At 33.7% G+C, this 12,365-nt stretch overlaps 2 protein-coding genes across 2 annotated transcripts; both read left to right on the top strand.

Moving 5' to 3' along the window:
* Positions 1-1,923: 1,923 nt before the first annotated feature.
* Bm5078 (Uncharacterized protein) lies at positions 1,924-5,098 on the top strand (the record flags this gene model as incomplete). The annotated part of the gene is made up of 8 exons (XM_001900593.2): positions 1,924-2,022; positions 2,214-2,378; positions 2,970-3,061; positions 3,281-3,459; positions 3,608-3,768; positions 4,079-4,254; positions 4,436-4,646; positions 5,021-5,098. The coding sequence occupies 8 exons, from the start codon at positions 1,924-1,926 to the stop codon at positions 5,096-5,098; spliced, it is 1,161 nt and encodes a 386-aa protein (XP_001900628.2).
* A 3,235-nt stretch (positions 5,099-8,333) lies between these two features.
* On the top strand, positions 8,334-10,781 carry Bm10791 (Uncharacterized protein; the record flags this gene model as incomplete). Its single annotated transcript, XM_001900594.2, has 5 exons — positions 8,334-8,519; positions 8,788-8,915; positions 9,242-9,433; positions 9,978-10,103; positions 10,391-10,781. The coding sequence occupies 5 exons, from the start codon at positions 8,334-8,336 to the stop codon at positions 10,779-10,781; spliced, it is 1,023 nt and encodes a 340-aa protein (XP_001900629.2).
* Between the last annotated feature and the right edge of the window lie 1,584 nt (positions 10,782-12,365).

Below are 12,365 nucleotides of genomic sequence, written 5' to 3'. Positions count from 1 at the left end.
GGAGATAATATTCTTTTTTATAAGCAGTGACAAATTTTGAAATAAAGTTTTGAGAAAGAAGTATGGACGATGGAACAATTCGTCCTGGAAGATGTGAGCTTACTGTGCATAGTGAGCTGAGCAGGTGTTCTAATGAAGCTAACCGGACAGTTATTCTGAACAAATATACATGTTTATGTGATGTGTTTTATGTCTCGGAAGTATGTACATATCTATCAGCAACCGGAATAAGAACAGAAAAAGAACAAGATAGAATATGCAAGTCAGTGTGCATGTTTATGGCAGGCCTATGAGGTTTTATTGATTTTGAAAAGAGTGCGGAAGAGCGCTTATTGGAAAGATAAAAGAAAGGAGGATACCCGGAGAGTAGGGAAAAGGATAAGGTCCAGTGCTATTTCTTCCCATCCATTCCTTTATGAATTGAATTCTTCCTGGAGCATAATGCCTGATTCATGATAATTTAGAAAACTTGATTGGTCGGTGACAGTTCCTTCCCTACTAACATTTCCGGATATTCAATTGTACGATTACAAATGTAAACTCCTCAACTTCAATATCATCGAAAATAACAATGCATCATGTCCCGCGTTACTTCAGGTTAGCTTGTAATACACATATGTGTGAGAAATTTCATTTAAAGTGTTCCATTTGAGATTTAAAAAATTTTTTTGTATTGTAGAGAAATGTTTCTGTTCAGCAGAAAGTTTTGCAATTCCTATTCTGCTATTCTAAACAATGAATACCTGTTTCTTTAGTTTTATCATTTCAAATCATAATTGATTAACTGGGTTAACAAGAAAGCTTTCTACTCATGAAAGAATTGGATATTAAAGATGATCCTACTGGGCGAATTTTTTCGTACACTTTTTTTTTTTTTTTCACCATAAAAAATTGCCGACGCGATTCGATTGATACTTTAATAATTTAAGCAAGTGGAAATGGACAAATAAGAAGTAAAAATCCTAATATCACTAATTAAATATGACGAACTTATCATTCTGTTATCAAAATGTACATTTTTAAACAAGAAGATGGATAAATTAGCTTACCTGCATTGTTCCGACTCAATTAGGTGAGTGTATACTTACTTTATATTCCTGGCCCTAGTAAGCCTAAACACTAAGGGTCTTTTTACAAAGTTGTGTTATCTCTGTTAACTAAACAAATGATTTGATATTAAAATATCCGATGTAATAATATTCATGAAGTCTCAAGTTAATAAAGGACAGTAGAAAGCCATTAAATTTTTGAATGAGCTATATAAGCTTTAAAAAAATAAAAATAAAAATAAAATAAAATAAGCCCATTCGCTTACCTTCAAAGTCTTAGCTCTGGTTAAATTTAATCCGTATTTACTATTTATTTATGTAAAATTATCACATGATGTTTCTATAAATGAACTATAGTGCATGAGTTTTGCACCTTCTATTCCCTTAACGCTTGATAAATTCGTCACTTTCTGTCTCATCTTAACAAGGATTGAAAGGAAGGAGTATTAGGCAAGTATTAGGAAATAATGCTAAGGATTGGAACCTTTGCTTCCGCTTTTCATTTCTAAATTTTTTTGTGGCAAAAAAGTTCGCTATTTCGTTTCAGAATTGAAAAACTGAAATAAAAGTTCTATATAAAACAGCACAGCTATAGTGGATTGAAATTAGTCAACTATAAGTAATTAGTTTTCACAACTGAAGGCATTCAATTAATCTACTTAAATTACTGTTAAGCTGTCACTTTCATAAAGTGATGGATGCTGATCACTTTTCCTATTTATTTATGTACAAAATGGCTGAGCTTCCCTTCTTGTAAGAAAGCATCAAACTGTAAGTTTCAATCTTAAATTTGAAAAAGATGAAATTTCTATATGTAGGAGTGATGACGAAATCGCCTGCACATTGAGAATTCAGCAGCGATTTCCGATTGTATATGGGCGGTAGATGCTCAAGAAGAGCACCAAGTCCAACGCATCCGAAGCTATCTGATTTTCTTATGATACGTTCTATTGGTAGAGGAGCATTTGGCAAGGTTTGCTTACTTTGATTCTTTCTTCGATTTCAAAATGATTTCGTTTCCGATCTTAAAGCATTCATGGAAATTTCTATAATCTTTAAAGGGAAGCAATTCAAAGTTCTTTGAATTTGTTTTTTTATTTTCTTTTAAACTTTTTAATTTGAATCTTATGGTTGTCGCCCTAAATAATTTAGAGCATGTTTTAGGTTTCTATTGCGCAGTATCGTCGAACAAAGAAGTATTATACGTTTGAATGTATAAATAAAACGCGCTGTGTTCAATATATGATAGCCGATAAAGTTTTACATGAATTAAATTTATTGGCACATTTATCACATCCTTTCATCGTCAATTTGTGGTTTGCTTTTCAGGTAATTATTTTTTACCCGAATTCAGAGATTAGATTTTAAAAAAGCATTTCGATCAAAACATATTCTTCTTTTCTTTTTACTCGATTTTGTCTCGCAGACTTCATTATGTAAGGTCAGCGCAATTTTCGCTGAAAATATTTTAGAATATTTTTTCTTCCTAAAATTTCGAGCAAGTTAAAAAAATTTACCTAAATGATGGGTAAACAGATAGCACATAGTAGTTATTTAAAAGATTATTTCTATCATGATTTGAAATAATGTTTAGCGTATCACTGAATTCAAAAACATTGAGTAAAAATACTGAACTACCTTTCTGAGCGACGGGGATGTCCAACGAAATCAAATTCTTATTCACTTTTCTATCGGAATGTTTTCAATTACTAAATCGAAGAAAGCTCAAAATTGTTGTCTTTAGCAACTCTTATTTCGTTCTGGAGATTGTCCGTCATCTGTGGTATGCTAAATATAATTTACATATTAACTCTATATAATGAAGCTATAATTTGGGAATTAATAGTGAATTTGTACACTTCCGGTATAGTTAAAATTTAATACGTTAAACTTAACTTATTTTGAAAATTGATCTTCTAGGATGAGCGCTACATGTATATGGTGAGCGATCTAATATTGGGTGGGAACCTAAGGTACCATTTAAATCAGCATGGACGATTTGCCGAAGATCGGTAAGACCTCATTGTTTATAGTCTAGCTTTCAAAAAGATCTTTTCTTCGTTTTCAACCAAGTAATAATGGATAGGACGATGAACTAAGTAATTATTCAATTATAATGATATTCATTGCGTCACTGACACTGACATATTTCCAATCATAGAAAGAACATAGAAGAGAATATCGCTGACTTTCTTTACCGCTACAATAATTAATTGTGATGTGATGTTCAGTTCGAAGTTGTACGTTTATGAGATAGCACTGGCGCTGGATTATCTTCACAGAGAAATGATTATACATAGAGATGTGAAACCAGAAAATATCTTGCTGGATGATGAGGGACATGCACACCTCACCGACTTCAACCTGGCCACACGCCTTGCTCCCAATACTTATGCTACCTCATTCTCTGGTTAGTAGTTCATTCATGCTTTGTTGAATCTGAGTTTCTCTGTACGTAACTCACTTATGTTGACGTGATGTGACTTCTACTCCAAAGTATCCTTTTCATTTATCAGATTGCAGGCATGAAATGAATTATGAGTTTTATGCATTTGCAGGTACACGACCATATATGGCACCAGAGATTCTACTTTGTTCTCTAGGTTATTTGGCTGGCTATGATCATCGTGTTGATTGGTACTCTCTCGGTGTTTGTTTTTATGAAATGCTCATGGGACGAAGACCCTTCGAATATGCTATTCATTCGTCTTCACAACAGGTAATAAGCATCTTAACTGATACTTGGCAGTATTAGCATTGTTCAGCACCAAACAAAGAATAAGTTCGGCTAATGTTAAATTTTAGGAGACAGTTCAGAAAGTTTTAACCAGTTTTGGTTCTTTGGTTAAAGTAGACATACGAAACAAAAAAGGAATACTCAAATTTAAGCAGATTACAGCCAAATAACATTAATATCATCACCAGTGCTTTAAATTTTAGTTACGTGCGTCCTCATGGCATTCTCATGGAGGATCGTAGATGTCACCACCACATCCTCACACTGTTTAAAGCACTAATGAAAATTCCAGGTGCTTTGCTTGATGAGCAAAAGCTTGATGGCGCTGCCGTCTCAGTGGCCTTCAGATCTAATTTCTTTCATTAGTTGTATGCTCAGGTATGAAGTTGGATCTCGAATTGCTTCATTTACAGCCTTCTCCCAACATCGTTACATGGAGAGGATAAATATGAATGATGTTTTTGCCAGGTCCTTGAATATAAATTTTGAGTCACTTTATCGAGGGCTTTCTACTGCTAATTTCTCTTCTGTGTCTAATTTCATAGATTTTGAAATTTTTATTGCTAATTTTTTTTTTTCTTCAAAGCATATTTTTTTTCATACACGATTCCAAAACTTTTTTGTCACCATTGAATGATGATTAACTTAGGAAGACGGCTCCGGTTTTTATACCTCGTTCGGGGACACTGAACTGCGATCCCACTTATGAATTAAAAATGGGCATTTTCGATACTTCGTCAACGAGTCGTCAACGCTGTCGTCTGCTAAACTCTAGGGATGAGTTAGAACAAAAAGTGAACGAATTTACCCAGGCATTCGTTTCATATAACCGAGAGTATCAGTGTCAAATGAATGCAGAGGTAACGAATAGAGTAATTCAAGCTGCCAGAGATTTTCTCAATTGAAGTGTTACAATATTCTGTCAAACGTTTTATGCCGGGATTTCGCTACAAAATATTTAACAGAACATTCTAACTGATTCCAACTCGAAATAATTCGCAAGATAATTCTCTTATCATCCTTTCCACTATCATTATCATTATCCTAACTAATATAAATACAAATATTTGGAGCAAAAATTATGTTTTACTTGCAGATTATGTTGTAATAAAGAAAAAATGCTGCTTTAAAGAAAAGTTCTGTGCTGCTCACCTCAACCGTATTTCAGCATTACTTATTGTCTATACATCAAGTATCATCAGAGGTTGGTAGTTCCTAACTATATCGTTTTCAGGAAGAAAGAAATCAACTGGAAGCAGCACAAAAGAGTCCAAATTCACCAGATGCATTATCACCTCAAAGGAATGCATAACACCTTTCCGGGACTTTACAGCAGAAAACATACAAGAGAATATATGATATGATTAAGAATGTTCCGTTTTATGTAGCGCAGGACTGTAGTGACCGAACATACTGTATTTTTATGGTGATCAATTTATTTTTCTTCAATCTCAAATACTCCTAAATGTTTAATATGTTACAATATTCGAATTACAAGTATTCCCAATTTATCATATTATACACACTCTAGGCCTGAATAATTTGGACTTTTTAAAACAGAGCAGTTAATAAATTTAAGTTCAACTGTTCCTCCTACGAAAAAAGCATTGAAAGGTCGAAAAAAAAGCCAGCGATCTCGAAACCTTACTTCTTGATTGAAGTTTTTAACTGTAGAATTTTGAAGCCCTGTCGATAAAATTATCTCTTAGCACACTGTATATACAAGTATAAATAAATTACTACCAAAATAATTACACTTATTACTTATTATTAAAATCTTATTATTATTAAAAACTACCAAAACTTATTACAAGTTCCCTAAATATTAGGCTTTGAAATTAAAAATAACAAACACTGAAGACAAATTTCTTTACCAAAATTATGCAAGGTTTTAAGAGTTATTAATTAGCTCGTTAGCAAACATTTTTGCATGCTACAGCAGTAATTCCCGTTACTTTGCATCATCTTAAATTCTGAGATTTTCTCTTCCGCGGTAATCTTTCACTTTTTCAAGTTGTTAAGGAAGAAAACACAAATCATTTATATCGTTCGACTTGTTTTTTAAGTTGCCGCAAACAGAAGCCTAAAAACAGGTATATAATAGCATGATATCATATAAACGAAAGTGAAACTTGTTCAATATTGTTTAAAGCTGGCAATTCCTAGATAGGTGAGCATATAAAAATTCAAATGAGCTGATGTATTAAGTATAGGAAACCCAGCAACTGTAGTTTGCTGAAAAAGTAGTTGAAGTAATAATGTTGAAATATACAAAATAATAGTGTTGAAACATATAAAATTCCGCGTCATGAGAGAAATCCTGAAAAACAAAAATGACAGAATTTCAAATTTATCGAATATTCTATTACGTAAGAATCACTAGCACTATGAATTATATTAAAAATTCATCGCTATTTCGGAACAAGCTTATAATTTTTATCGTTATACTGTTAATCACTAAAATTAGGAGCTAAATTATTGAAAAGTAATGAATAAATTTTAATTTCACACATTTTAATAAGCGTAGTATCACTAATAACAAAGAAAACCGTTACACTGAGAGGAAATTATTCGCAATTAACTAACAAATCAGTAAAATAAATTTATTGTCAAGAAATAAAAAGTATTCTATTGTGAAAAAAGCAACGAATATAACTGCACCAGTCATATCCGTCCTAATTCATCAATTTTATTGCTCTTACCTATATACTTTATTGTACAGTACCGCGACCAACATATCAAAAACAAAAGAATCAGAAAAAATTCATCCTTTAAAAAATCAAATCAAGGCTTAGAATCCCTGGAAATAATGAATCATCTTTACAAAAATTTTAATGAAATTTCCACCGTCTTCAATTAGTTCAACGGCAACACATGATGATTTTTATAGACATCCACAAAAACCTGAAGTAGAGAAAACAAGATGTCATTAAAATCTGGCAGTAACAAATTGCGCACTGAACGTATCTGAACCTTTGATGCCTCTCAGCTGAAGTGCTTTTATAGATTGAAGTTCTTTTCTTAGCTTTTTACTTCACTCAGGTTAAGGCGATTTACAATTCTAGAATCTGAACAAAAGAAAAGTTAATAAACTTTTCGTTTAAGTCTTTCCATAATTCTCCTTTGGAAGATCAAAGGTAAGGCATTAGTGACTCTATCAAGTTTAGGCTTTCATTTTCATTCGCAACCAATTTTGGAACTTCTGAACAACAAGTACTAAACCAAAAAAGAAAGCCGTAGAAGTGTAATTTTCTTATGCCTGTTGTTAATTCATTGATAAAAGTGATAAATTTGATAAATGAGTTTACTTCTTTCATAGATAACGTAAATATAACGTGTAGATTCCTTGCTGATACTTATTTCAGCTCATCTACACTTTTTCTAAGTAATGGAATGGAAATAAAGCACCTCCGGATATTAACGGATGACAGGTGACAGGTAAAGCAGTCTCAACTCATCCACAGAAATAGTCTAAACACTGAAAAACTTCCAACTATCATTGTACTCACCTGCCTCATGTTTCCTTCCTTCCGGAACTTGTACTGGGAAGTCTATGCATCATACTGAATAACTCATCCGCTCTTCCTCTCCTCCATTATCAGCTGTCCCCTAAAAATCTACTTCCCACAGCGGATAATTTTACTTCTCTTCCCCTGGATAATGCATAAACACACGCATACATACATACATACATACATACATATACACACGGACACACCCAGACACATATAGATACCCAGATACATACCCACACAGATATACACGTATACCCACACGAGAATGGCCTTCCCTTACCGATCTATAGGGGCAGGACTCACCCCCGGGCAGAAAGGGTTGCTTGCTTTCATACTTCCCTGTGGAGCAAGAAAGATTGTTTGCCCGTCATTGTAGTAGCATTACCCAACCACCCACCCATTCCTCTGTCCCTCATCTAATTCCATTTGCATCTTCCCTTACATGCGTATATATTATAGCAGTGCGATGATGAGAGTTGCCTATATCTTTCCATGCTTTGTCTAGTCTAAAGCGTAAGGTCAAAAGTCATGCCTCGACCTCAGTCCTACTACTTTACTGCCCATGCGCAGATATATTTGTGCTTTATCGATGGATCACATCATTTCCCCAAGAAGTATCCGTGCTGAGGGGATTCCTAACTAAAGTTATCCGATGAATGGTTACCATTGATTTCTCCATCTGCAAAATGATTATGTTACAGTGATGGTCGAGTGAGAATGGCCTAGTATTTGTGGAAAGGGGAAGCAGTATGGGCCTAGGCTTTGATTACTGATTCTTCCGAACAAATTGTCATGAATAACAAACCTGCTATCCATAATATACAAGAACATTTCGCCCTGACCTATTAACCCTTGAAAATAACTGTTGCAATTTCATCGAAATACGCGATTGTCCTTCCTTATCAAATGAGAAGCTATTATGCAGCCAAATTAAAAGGTATCTACCGTATTATGAATGTAGTGAATACCGCAATGATAGGTACAAGAGGTCGAATAATTCAGGATATGACCACATTTGTTTTCAGGTTCTGGATGACTTCATTAAAGTCGTCAACCATGCGGGATGAAAGGATCAGCACATCATCGCAATTGTTAACACCACTGATAGATTTCGGGGAACCAGAAGAAAAACGAACTCGACGTAAGCCAAATTTCACAGTGCAAGAGAGGATGCATCTTGCACAATCGTATGTGGAAAGCTACGAAGAGTACAACCGGGTAAGTTATTTATGAGGTGTATTAGGGGTAGAGTTACCTGAAGAATCTTCTTGTGCATTGCTTAGCTATGGGGAACGGTAAGACCTGCAAACATCAGTATCAGTAGTGGTGAAAAATTGAGTGGAATAAAAGAATCATAACTGCTGATCCAGAGAAGACGAATAACCAGTTACATTAACAATGCTAATAATAATGATCAAATAAATATAGCCTACTAATAACCTCTTTAATTATGATTTACAAATGATGGAATAATAATATTTTTTAGGGTTTCACGCCTACAACTAAAGGAGAAGCTAAAATTGGACGTCAACGTTTGCTTGAACGATGGGCTGCCGAGCTATCCAGTTTTGGTATCGTTGAGCGGACGCCAGTTGAAGTTGAACAGAAGATAAGGTTATATATTTGCAATAAACTCCTCCGTTTTTCGATAACAATAAATTCAATACTTATATCATTGTCCACAATTGGATAGTACAATGATAATGATATGGATAACCCTGATGGATCTTTTGCTGATACCTTTTTTCAGAAAGATTTTTTTGTCTAGACTTGAAAAATTTAATACTTTGTTTTATTATTTTTAATATCGACAGCCTGCTACCTTATATTTAATGTTAGGCTACTACTGGTTGGCGATCAGCTTTTTCGTATATTGCCAGGTGCATTGAGCTGTAAGATAGGGAAAATCATAGGAAAATCAAGAATGTAAATATTTGCAGAGATTATATGAAAAAGATAGCAGCGAACCGAAAACGGACAGTGAAAAGGGCTATGAGTCCTCCATGTCAATTGATAAGTTCCGTTGTTTCGGAAAGTTCTACAGTAGACGATTCAACAGCAGACGATTCATTGACCGCATATGCTGGCTTTTTGCTAGAACAACACAGAGCAACTCAGAACGATTGCAATGAGTTAGTTGTTTTTCTTTCATTTTTCAAGCAATCTGATTCTATCAGCAAAATGTTATAAAATGTGGCTTTTTAATAATGAACGGTGTTAGTCTGTGAAATAAACGGAAATACAAGACAAGACGTATATTTTTTGATTTGCAGTAAGATTTTGCAGTTTTTGAAATCGTCCAAAACTATTATTCATCATATGAACACAGATTATTTCATATAGTGCACATATCCTAGGTCAATTCCAGTATTATTTATTGAATGTTTGCGGAATTTTTCCGTTGCTGTTACTACTTTAAATCAGTTTAAAAATGAAATATTAATAGTAAATGAAATGCAGAAGGAAAGATTAGTTTTCATTAATTTCATAGCTTGTACTCACTATTAGAAACAATTGATGATTAGTAATCATGTCAGAATTTTATAATTTTAAATCGAAGCTGTTCATTGTCATCACTTCATTTCGAACTTACTGTTTTATTATTCTGTTAGACAGAATGAAAGATTTGTTATTGGGAACCCGAAATATAACACATACGGCTAGATTTCTTTGCAGGAATTTTGAACCATTAGAACTTGTAAACAGTAGCTACGATGTCGAGGAAGCTAAACCAAGAATAAATAACACTTCACTTTTCTGTCTTGAATTAGCGAACAATATGCGAAATAGCTGTCGCAAAAGGTGTGTATTGTAAAGTTTGTTGGCGCACTTTTACGTTTTCCATTGAAGTTTTAAAAAACATCGAAATACACAATGTAAAGAGTATTCTGGCGTATATTTTGTAAAATCACTTGAATGAATGACAGAATAACTTAACTAAGCCAGTACTATAGGAATCTTTACAAATAGAATTTATCACATAAGATACTATACAAACTCTGATATCTAAAGATGCAAAAGCGAATTTGAGATCAAGAAAGTAGTTAGTTAACAAATAGTTATAATATGAGAAAATATTGACTTTCCAGGAAAATATGTGATATGAGTTCTTTTCCTAATGAAAAGGAGCAATCGCTGGAAATACTGGAAAGCAGTGATGAAGTTGTTCCTCCTTCATCAGAGATGCGTAAACAACAGATGGATTTTGGTCCCATTGATTTGGCACTGAAAACTGTATACATAGAAATCGCCAGGAAAGAACTTGAGAAGAAGACACTTGAAGTGGAAGCAATGAAGGTTAATTTGGCAATCAGAAGACTTGAATTGGAGGGGAAGAAGCATGATGTGGAAAAAAAGCGCCTTGAATTGCAGAAACTACAAAAAGACATTATTAGGGATCCACTAACCAGTTCAAGAGAAAGTAGTGGAACTCCTGGAGGTACACCTATCACTGATCAATTTGATCCTAAAATTGAATAGTGAAGTCTTTTTCTTTTGAGAAGAGTATCGACATTATTATGTCACTGTACAATCAGTTAATTTATTATAAATTTTTTTGTAGTATATGCTAGAATAATCGGACTTCTCAGCCTGGTTTTGTTCAGATATATGTGCTAGTGTTTCAGTTATTTGTCTGCTAAGCTAATTTAAAAATGCTCAGATATGACCACTTTACATTATTCCAAGAACTTTTGTACTGCCCTGACTAAATCCTGATCGTTTCTTATACCTTTTCATCATAGCGCTAGAAGTCAAATTCATCTGAGCAGGCATCTAACAGATGACTTGTAGCGACGATCTATTCTCATTCAAATCATTTAGGCACAATTTGAAACCATAAGAAGAGATCTAGAAATCACTTAGCGTAATAGTTCTGTGCTTGCAATGGTATTGGGAGTTTTGTTATGCCGTTAGGGAAATAAGTCTGAATTTTTGTCTTCTTCAGAACACATCTGGACATTTACCATTTATAAGTGTTTTAAATGAGCTTTAATCGGATTTCTTTGTCTTTATTTATTCGTGAAAGCTTTTATGCTGTAATGAATTTTATAGATCTCTTTCATTTGTGTTAGATTGTTCTTTGCTGAATTTTGTGGACCAAAAGGCTACTTTGAAAAAGGATTCTTGATTGATAAATACGAAAATGTTTGTATCACAGCACATTTCCTAGCTTTGTTGGCAGTAGGACATGAGTGCGTGTATTTTAGAATTTAGTAGTTTATTGATTCTAAAAGACGATGTTACTTTATAAGTGATACTTTATAAGCTGTGGTTAAGATTGGAATTCTGGTTACTGATTAAAACGCATGTACTTTATTAATCATGCAGTTAAATGCTTAAATTATGAAGAAAAGGACGGTATTATAAAGTTTTATTTAGCTTACAGACTTAGCAAATAGTTTCGGGAATTTCAATTAGGAAAGCTAAGAATGTTGGAAGGTTCAGAAGCACAATTCTTCTAAAGCAAAAATTATTTTTGCTATCGATGGTATATTTCTGATTCCCAACTGGTGTTACGTTCTTATGAAGCACTATCACAAACATTTCAAGGTTGCAAATGACATTTTTTGAAAGACGAATTTTATGATTAAAGTGAGAGTCAATAACCTTAATAGGAATGGAAAATGATGATCCAGTCTTATCACCTGGTCACAACGATCCATGCAAAATATCACTTATCAAAAATATATAAGGCTAAGATAGAGGGATGAAAAAAAACACCGGCGAGACATGGCGCTAATAACTCCTCCCTCGTCTCCTCCTTACAAACTGTTAGCAATGAAAATCGAAGCCCATTGTTGAAATTTCACGGACCTTAAAACATTTTAATTTACGAATGTGAGGTTGGTTGATGAACCTTCAACTTTTTAACTTCAATGAGAGCGAAATATAAGTGATTTATTGTGACTCAATCGCAGAATTATATCCGACCTGCTCCATTATTTCAGTAACTTATTCGTGCTGTTATTGTTGTTGTTTTAAACAATTGAAACCCTTGATGAAATATGCCCATTTTTCAGAATCTTGAGGAATGCTTTTAACAAAATAGCTTTACATATCCCA

Source organism: Brugia malayi (genome assembly GCF_000002995.4).
Source record: "Brugia malayi strain FR3 genome assembly, contig: Bm_v4_Chr1_scaffold_001, whole genome shotgun sequence".
NCBI classification, from domain to species: domain Eukaryota; kingdom Metazoa; phylum Nematoda; class Chromadorea; order Rhabditida; family Onchocercidae; genus Brugia; species Brugia malayi.
Note: the sequence above shows the minus strand (reverse complement) of the source record. Positions and strands in the feature narration are given on the sequence as shown.